General features: G+C 36.7%; 1 protein-coding gene across 1 annotated transcript; it reads right to left on the bottom strand.

Moving 5' to 3' along the window:
• Positions 1–194: 194 nt before the first annotated feature.
• On the bottom strand, positions 195–4,981 carry slc38a11 (solute carrier family 38 member 11). Its single transcript, XM_053329168.1, has 12 exons — positions 4,970–4,981; positions 4,754–4,880; positions 3,837–3,911; positions 3,616–3,750; positions 3,388–3,453; positions 3,111–3,217; positions 2,952–3,031; positions 2,736–2,806; positions 1,232–1,393; positions 1,031–1,143; positions 579–710; positions 195–434 (listed from the first exon to the last, which is right to left on the bottom strand). The coding sequence occupies exons 1-12, from the start codon at positions 4,979–4,981 to the stop codon at positions 195–197; spliced, it is 1,320 nt and encodes a 439-aa protein (XP_053185143.1).
• Positions 4,982–10,209: the final 5,228 nt, after the last annotated feature.

Raw genomic sequence — 10,209 nt, 5'->3', positions numbered from 1 at the left:
ATTGAACGATAAGGCCTGGCTGAAAATCTGCATTGAATGCTGTAGCTTTAAGGTAGATATCCCTTAAACTGTCCAAAACATTTTTTAAAAGCCCTAAAATATTAAAAGTACAGTATCTGGCAGGGGTGTCCACATTCATTTGTTTATGTATTTCAAATCTCTCAATACAAATAATTATTTGGGTAGATGTTCTTTTATACAGGTGGTACAGTGCCAGAGATGTTGGCATCCGCACAGTAGAACATCTCCACACCGTGTGAACAGTCTTGTGGGTATAGGCCAGTCATGATCAAACCAGTGACCATGACAAACAAGCCAAGTAATATCAAAATGATGGGCACCAAGTTTTCACTCTGAAACCAATGGCCCATGGAGAGTTTGAGGTAACATGCAGATGGGATGATGAAGATCAGCGGTGTGGCACACAAAACACCCTGGAAAGGTAGGACAAAGAGAGCATCATTAAGGTTAAAAAAAACATTAACTAAACTAAAACTGAACACACATAAATACATTTTATTTTTATGGGCAAGACCACTACATACAAACAGCAGACTGGTCTTGTAGGTATGACTTACATTCAGCTCCAAAACAATTCCCAGACAGTCATAGGCCAAAGATATTGATGTACAGACTGCAACTATGAGCAAGGTTATGGCCACATGTTCAGCTTTTGAAAGATCCCTACAGCAGAGGACATTGGTTACAACCTGGGAAGATAAACAAGAAGATACGTATTAAATTTATGCATTTTCTGCTAATGGAAAGACTATTCAAATTAGTCTCATATTTGCAAGTTGGCAGAGGGTAACACATACAAACACCTGAGCTGATTTTGCATTGGTACTCACTGAGCAACAGTGCAGGAGCAATTAATGTATGTGCCAAATGTTCTTGTTCTTGTTAATGCAAAGCCCAAAAATACAACTAAGAGTCAAGTTCAAACTCTAAGGGTACCACTTTCCCTCACATATGTAAACATTTAACTGTTTACATATGTCTACGTATGAAAGAGTATTACTGTACTTACCTCTCGTGTAACAAAACACTCCAGTGGAAATGTGGTTATTATGCTGAGGCCAAAACAGAAACGACCAAATGTTGCCAGGTTATCATTTCTGCAGTAGTTCTCAAATATATCTCCTAAAAATAAAAGAAATGCATTTGTAATTAAAAAAACAAGAGGCATGTAGCACAAAGCTTATCATATTCTGTGCATTTGTACTGATACCTTGTGTGTACCCAGTGAAGGTGGCATAGCCTGCAACAGCGAATGCGGCACTAATTATTAGTGCAGAGCCTACAGAGATGTGTGTGACTCGTGACCAGTTGGTTAGTGTGGGCTGCTCCAGAGAGCCATAGATCAGGAAGCTGTTGTGATGGCATATAAAGGCTAAAGAGACACACAGTGGCAGAACATCAGAGTTGCATTATCATACCGAATTATAATATTGAACAATATTGCTGCATTTACATGAAAACCCCATAACCACAGTTTTTACTCCTTTGCTTGAACTCCAACTTAAAACATTTTAGATGTTGAATACACAAGCACTGGAGCTCATCAGTAGGACTCAAGAAACAATTTATACGGTATACTCCTGCTTTGTAGTTCTCTTCTTCAGTGGTAAATTAAATATATCTATCCCCTGTTAGACTAAGAAGCTACCATAGTTCCATGCCTGCCTTAGTTCAGGCTGAATTTCTTTCCCACAGCATGCACAAAAGAGCCAACCACATTGCCTCTGTTGTAGCTGTAATAGTTATTACCACCAGGGAACTCAATTCAAGGCCATAATTTTCAATTTTCATAAAGGCCTTGATGGAGTGGTGAAGACCCAGCTCTCCACTCCCCGAGAGTCTTAGTCAGAGGGTGATGACAGCACACATTATTTGAGATGAGGTGGAGTGTTTAGAGAGAGCATTCACTAAATTAATAGTCCAGATCTCCTGCCATTAATGCTGTACTGCATATCTTGTGCTTTATAGTCAATAAATGAAAGCTGTGGGCTTTGTCCCCATGATGGGATTGATTAACAGTAAAGACATTTACCTAAAGCTGTATAAATTGATTTTTTACCAGTAGGGGGCAGAAAAACTACACTACAGACTATTTGGTGACATACAGACTGGTGATAAATTAAAGGAAAGCCTGAATAAATGAGTGGAGAGACATAACAAATGCAGATGATTCTACACAGGTACACTGCATGGTACACTTAAGCAATTAACATCCACGCATGCTCTGTGGCATGAATACAAATACTGAGCAGGTTGATACTGATTTTGTATCAAGATCTAAGTGACTTTGAAAGAGGGTTCATTGCTGGGACACGGATTGCAGGAACTTCAGTCACAAAGACTGCTTACCTTGCTGCTGTTTCAATAGGAACAGAGACTAAAGTGATATCAGCATTTAGATCTAAGGATAAGACACCATTAAACACATGTGAGAGATTTTGGACTGACGTGTTAGACCACACCTGCCATCGACATCACCAAAACACCAAGTGAGGGAATGTGTCTTGGAAGAATGGTGTTCATCTCTCCAATAGAGTTCAGAGACTTGCAGAATCAATGCCAAGGTGCATTTAAACTGTTCTGGCAGCACGTAGTGGCCCAACACCTTACTAAGATACTTCATGTTGGCTTTTCCTTTAGTTTGTCTCCAGTCAGTTTCTCTCTAAAAAGAGTTCAAGGCACCTCCACCATCAGCATCATGCAGAAAAACTCACCAAAAGACATTACACCAACTGCCTGAATTGCATTCCACTTTGCAAATGCCCATGCATTCTCTGTAGGAGGGCTAGAGAGTGACATTCATGTTCAGTCATCAAGGTACACAGAACAACATAATTATGGTTAAAGTTTCATAAATTATTTGGTAATAATTTAAATGAACTCAGTGGTTGAAAATTAAGATTAGCAAACTGCAGAATGTGCATTCATACATTTGTGGGCCAAAGGTAGCTGCTCTGATGATTACAATGATGAGGATGATAAATGTCAGCACCATTGACAGGAAGGACACCTGGTAACACACATGGATGTTTTACAGGAAGCTATACATCACCAAATGACACTGCAAACTGCGCAAGAATCAGACTTACCTTCCCAAGTTTCTCAATGTTTCGATAAAGTGAGAGAGGCAGCGTGAATAAAAGGGTTGATAGCAAGATAACAAAGTGACGCTCTGCAAGTATGTGATCTGGACCAACTGCAAAGATAAAATAAGACATCGCATTAATTACTAATTTCAAGCATTGGAATATTTTACACGTAATGTATATGTTTCCTTTAAAGAGCTACATTTTATTGCACACATGGTTTTTATCAAAGGGGAAAGAGCTGTTAGTATCATTCCACCTCTGATGATAGGCTGCGTACCTCCAGGTATTCTCTGAAATATTTTGGTCATTGTGTCACCTGTTGTGATGTTGTAGCTAATCATAGCTGAGGAAGAAAACAGAGGTTTGGCTCATTAACAAGAACTGAAGCAGCAGCAAGATTAGAATAGAAAATACAATAACTTTTCAATCCCCATTGGAAATGTGATAAAACATGCCAAAGCTTACAACTTCAAGTTGAATATTTTACTATCTTTAAACAGCTTACCAATGAAAGGGTAAAGGAACTGCAGTCCAGATAAAATGAGGAATCCAGGGAAACCAAATGTGCTTTGTACCAGTGACTGATAACTGTTTGTCCCTGACAGGTTCCCTCCTTTGATTAATAGTATGATTGAATAGTCTGCCATAAAAAGCAAAATATAATATTATTTATCTGATTAATTTCATGTCTCCTTTGTTTTAATGGCACCGACATTGTATACCCACCTGTGATGAATGCAACAACTATCAAAAGCAGGAAGCCAAGGGGGAGCCCCGCCTGGTTCAATGCATATGGTAAACCTGGTTTTAAATAAATAAGTTAATATGAATAAATGTTGTAGGTGACTTTCAGCAGCAGTTACACAGCACAAAGTAGCAGACAATTAAGACAAGGTAAGTTTCATGTTAGAGACACTAAGCCTACTTGACATTTTATCGACGATATCTTACCACATTGAGCTCTTCAGATAAAAAGAAATGCCAAACTTAATTTTCATACTCTATTTCTGTTTAAAGTTAGAAATCTGATGCAAAACCTGTATCTATCTCTACAGTGAACACATATTTTCAATAAGTCCACTTAGACTTGTAAACAATCTTGAAAGAAACTGAGATTATTGATCTGTCTTGTTAAAAAAGTCAGATTACAGACTTTTGAGATTTATAGTTTCTGTGCCATGCTGACACAAGTGTTTATAATTAGTTTACGCACGGAATACTTTACCCTAAAGAAATTACAGATAAAATTAATGTAGAATTCCTTCTTATGTGTAAAAAAAAATAATAATAACAATAATAATATGGAGCTTGAAACAATCTGTGCTGCTGTTTTGTGTAGTTTGAGCAATGACTCAGGACATTTTTTGAGAATGAAAGAGTTAAAAGGGAGGATGGGGGTCAACAGGCGCTAGTCATATGATGAGAGGGGTTTAACACTGCAGGGCTTCACTGCTTCAAGCGTCTATACTTGCAGCAAAAATAACAACTGAAACTGATCGTTGAACATAATCATAACAGAATTAAAATCATGTAACAAAATAGCCCATGGTTTAATTTAATTTATCTAATCAGTTTCATATAATTGAATGATTTAGGTTTTGTAAAAGACAACAGACTGTATTGGAGTGAGCATTTAACCCTACCTATGATTCCAGATCCTATAATGGAATTAATAAAATTAAAAGAAGCAGATATCATTGAACTTCTTGACTCCCTTCCAACTTTTTCTGCAGGAATTAATGTGGTCCCTTGTTCACTGTTAAGCTGGAAAACAAGAAAACAAAGCAGTCACAACAAACAAAAAATCTATCAGTCTGTCACTTCCAATCTACTGTACAAGATAAACATTTTGAACCTACCTGCTGAGCCATTTTGAGCACCTGCTTGTTGCCGATTTGGTTTCTCTTTGTCCAGGTTTCTCTTCAGTGTTTATTCTCACCCTCTCTGTTAAAAGTCTCTCTATTTAACTAAACTAAAGCCTTTTGAAACATCACTACAGCGCCCCCAGCAGGTTGTATCCTGGGTGAACTCCTTGTCCTTCACAATGCTTTGACATACATCAAAGTACCACTAATACAACACTGACTTTTTGAAACGCATGACCTATAATTATTGCACTGTGTAACACAGGGTTTTTTTTTAAAAAAAATATTTTTTATTTCAACTCATTTCCAAACTTGTTCTTGGTACCAAATATGTATTGACACATGCACGGAAATCGGGAATTAAATGATTAATAAAAGGATTAAAGTTTAAAGCCGAATAATAAAAAGAACCATTTGTTCAGGGTAGAGGGAAGAAAAGGGAGGGTATTGGAGCTATGCAATGTAGGGCTACAATAAGAAAAAAAGGAATTATTTGTCACGCTAACAATTATGATAAGTCTTGAGAGGTTAATTCCTGTTTTTTCTTGAAGTTGCTGAGATGTTTGTTTTTAAGCAAATTAATATTTTAGTGGGGAAGCGCGAAGCAGCAAGTGAAAAAAAAAACTGGTGATTTATTTTGTAAGTCTGATCTAAATTATGTTTAACCAGGATACATTTTTGTAACAGGTGAAAAAGGTTTGGGAAAGAGATATTTTTTGTTTTAAATAGTTTGTTGTTATTATATTGCAGCGACAAAATGCTTCAGAGCATCACTACTCTATGTTATAAATAGGACTAAAACCATTCATGTTTTCTTCCTAGCAAGTTTTATTTCTATATCTTCTCCATGCACTCTAAACACAAGGTGCATACAGTATTGTATGTTACTGTAGGAGGTCATGTACTAATACTGTCATGTCTTTCTTTTGTCACCTGGAAGAAAAACATAGCCTAAATCTTGCTCATAAATTGCTATTGAATAAAATGCTATATTCAGAACATGGGGGAGAGGTGCACTTCAGCAGAAAATGAGAATAAAACAAACACTTTTTTCTTAAATTTATATAATGATCTAACAACAAACTTTTGTATTTTGCGTTGCCTTTTGCTACTTTTTCTATGCATATTTGTGTTTATTTAAATAAATATCAACATGGTCTGCAGCCACTAGGTGGCATCAAATTTACAGCGATCCCGAATCACACTTATTTACTGTAACTCACCCACCTGACTTTACAAAGAATTATTACTCGTGCATAAATAATACAATAAAATAAAAACAAACAAAACTAAATAGCATTACACGTGACCTCCTCACGCAGCCTTTTGGTTTCTATACTTTACACTGTGTTGTTTTCTGTATAACTGTTGGTCAACGATTGCCCTGTGGCCAGATGTTTGATCTAGACTCCTAAAAACTCACACACTTCACACACACACACACACACACGCACGCACGCACGCACGCAAACACACACACACACATTCAAAAGACAATCTCATTCATAGTTGTTGCTTGAGCTTTTAGTTTCAGCAAACATATGTACCTACTATTCCTGGCAATTACGCACGCTCAAATCCACCACAAGCAGGCATTCTGGCATCTCTGCCCCCTCTTTTGGTACTCAGGAACATCCGGAAGTTTAGCAGTCCAGTAGTCCGACAAGACTCAGCTGAACGGAGGGCGGATGAAACACTCTCACACTCTCTCGCAGGGTTTCCTGTTGAAATCGTGGAAATTACCAGCTCTGCGCAGGGAGAAGCTCAGAAGAAGACGGACAGAATTATTTTTAAGTAACATTTTCTACACAAACTAAAGCTCTTTGACCTAATTTTTTTCTCGAGTATTCTTCACCTGTCGAGGATGGACAACTAATGGTGAGTTGTATAGAATCTGATGAAGTTGTGTCCTGAGTAGTTTTTATCAAAACACATTGATTCGAAAAGTGTATTTATTTCTGTAAATTATTCATGGAGGTCTGTAGTATCTATCTATCTATCTATCTATCTATCTATCTATCTGAGCCTTTAAACTTTACATAAATATAACTGCTTTCCAGTGTGTCTGTTTGTAATGGATGGTCTTCATTTTACCAACATATTTAATGTCCTTGAATTTCAGGAACTGTGCCTGAGGTGTTTCACACATGACAATTTGATATAGCCCTCTTATATTATGTCATATGACTTATATCTAATATGTTTTTAAATGTCACTTTTTATGATACTAAGTGTTGGAAAAATGGGTGATTGATCTCATCTAGTTCATATAGATAGATGAAATCTCTAGTACAAACAATGGGCTATAGTATATTGCAGTAGTTAATGGGCATGGCAGCAATTATTAGCCCACACTCAAGCTCAGACAACTTCCTGTATGCATGACTGTCAACATCATTATTAGATTGCTGTCAATTAGAGATTGTTGTTTGCTTTCTATCTAGGCTGTAGCCACACAGTGTAGCCTGGCAGCCCTATAAGTTAAAAAAAAAAGAAAATAGAAAAATCTATTGAAGAAACAATGTTAGCACCGCCTCATCATCAACTTTTTCCTTGCCAACGCCCTGAATGAGCAAGATCTAATCCTGTAGTCTGTAAGAGGCGGCAGAAGCAAGCATTAGTTATGAGCACTTACTGTAAGGGCTGTGAGTGAGTTGGTCCCATAGGAGGGTGCAGATACTGAACTGCGATCACTATATATGCAGGTATGTTCAAGACAAAAGAACATGCTATTTCAAATTCGCTGATAAATGAATGTACTAATCCCTATGTGCTTTAATTATTCTAGCTGCCTTTGTTTGGTTTGTCAGTGTTGCAAAAAGTTGACAGAAACTGAGCTATGGAGCAAGGTGTGATGCTTTTGAATAACCATCTGCCTCAGAAATGACAATTCAGAATTCACAAAAACTTTTAAAAGTGTGGATAAATAGATAGATACATCCATATGAGTCTGACATTACGCTCTCTTTACTCTTGACTGTGTTGACAAGTATTGTTTTCTGAAAAACAAATGTTCAGCAGTACAGACAGCTGTGCCTTGGCAGAAACAAAATGGACATACTAACTTCTCGTTTTGTACTAAATCTTCTGCCTCTGCTCTTGACATTTGTAAAGATCTGCTTTTTTTTAACACGCTTGTTACAATTTGTTTGTAGTCTACTCACAATAATCAATTTCAAAACATAGATAATATTCAGAGAGGGAGGACCCTAGTGAGCGCAAACACACTGCATTACGCCTCACTTTAGTTTATTCATCAGTCATATTCAGGCTTCAGAAATATTTATTGCTTAGTGTAAATTTCAAAACAACATGCGAATTAATTTCATTGTATTTAATGGAATGAGATGTTTTAAAAATATGTCAAAATCAATGGTGTATTTGTCCTTTGTTGACACTGACAGTGCTCTTCATAGCTTCCACTGGTTTCATTTGGAGGCCTGAAAGCAATTAGCTTCAATCTGTCACGAAGCATTCTCCATCTAATTACCAAGAGCCATTTTGAGGTCAATGAAAATGCATATAAGTAATGTTCATTAATTATTCAAAAGTTTTTGATATACTTCATGCATACAGGTGGCTTGAGGTCAATCAAAACAAAGCTCATCAACAGGACAGAGTTGGGGTAATCAAATGTCTACCCATTTTAGGTTAGTCGGCATGGCCTCATGATGCCGACAGGTTGCAGATAAGCTGAAGTGGGCCTATTTGAAGCTTTAAAGTGGCAGCTCATATCTTAAGTTGCTTGTAATGAGTTGAGAGCAGATGAATGATGCATACCTCTTTGGAAGTTCACTGCAGGTTGACATTGCTGAGTGAGGTTTATTTTTTATTTTATTTTTATTTTTTTTACATTCTCAGATAAGTAGAAGTTTGTCCTACTGCTGTTTCAGTGATGTCACTTATTGTCATCTCACATCCAAAGTTTATTATTAGTACACTTCATGCAAAAGAAAGTATTATTATTATTAATAATAATAATAATAATAATTTATTTGTTTCACAACAGCAGAGCAATCAATGTACCATACATACATATAAAGTAAGCACATAAACATGAATTAGTTTTCTATTGTTCTATTTTATATTTAGTTTTATATTTTTTTATTCTATTCTATTCTATTCTATTCTATTCTATTCTAATTATGTAATCCAAAATTTTATAATCAAGAACTGAGCATAGGTTATAGAAATGTTTACAGACAGTAGACATTCATCTATACTAACTAGGCCTACATATTAGTATATGAAAAAACATATATGTAACAAAATTCTCAAAATTGCTCAAATTGCTCAAAATAAAATTTTGAGGAAGCCTTGCTTTGGACCGTGATGCTTAGATTAGACCATTTTACCACTTTACTTATTTAGTCATTTGTCTTTCTGCCCAGAAATGCCCTCACCACTGATGAACATGTGCAAATGACCATCTGTCTTTACAAGGCATATGGGCAGTCTGGCAATGGTAATGCTATTGACTTTTCTATTGAGGTTTCTTTATGATCTTGATTGTATTTTGTATGAAGACACCCATATTACACAATTCTAAAATCCTTTATCAAAATCTCTCAAAGTCTCTGTTCAGCTGTGTCTATATTGTTTTTGTAAGGATGACAAAAGTATTTTCTGTCAGTGTAAACCAGACATTACAGTAGTTGTGCAGGAGAAATATGGAAACTCAGCCTTTCTTTTCTTTTCTCTTTTTTTTTGTGGCTTTACTTTGTTGTTACGATTACATCACACATGTACAACCCAGCGCTGTGAGCAGTTGATTGACCAGTGTGTTTGTGATTGATTTCTTGCCTCACAGCACAAAGTGTGGAAGTATTCTATTACACTATAACATTTAGTTCAGGCAAAAGCTCTCAGTGGCAGGGCAGGGCAGTGGCAGCCTATAGTGCATTTATATTTAATGCTGCATAGGTCTTCCTAACACATCAGACCAGTCAGGCCTATTAGCAGGATGAATCTTTTCCTCCCGGTGCCGTGCCTCATGCTCTGAGGGAAATGTGAACTCTTCTCATTTTGAGGGATGGAAGAGGAGGGCGAGAGTCTCACCTGGAATTGATCATTGTCATGTCAAATCTTAATTTCATCTACAGAGGAGAAGATAATTAGGTCTAATTTTACCATAGCTGGCAGGAATTTATGTGTATGATAGCTATGGCTCGGCTCATTATAGCCTGCCATTTCCTGAGATGATGATCCCTGACCAGATAACTAATCACACCAAC

The sequence above is a fragment of the Scomber japonicus genome, chromosome 11 (genome assembly GCF_027409825.1).
Source record: "Scomber japonicus isolate fScoJap1 chromosome 11, fScoJap1.pri, whole genome shotgun sequence".
Lineage (NCBI taxonomy): Eukaryota > Metazoa > Chordata > Actinopteri > Scombriformes > Scombridae > Scomber > Scomber japonicus.
Note: the sequence above shows the minus strand (reverse complement) of the source record. Positions and strands in the feature narration are given on the sequence as shown.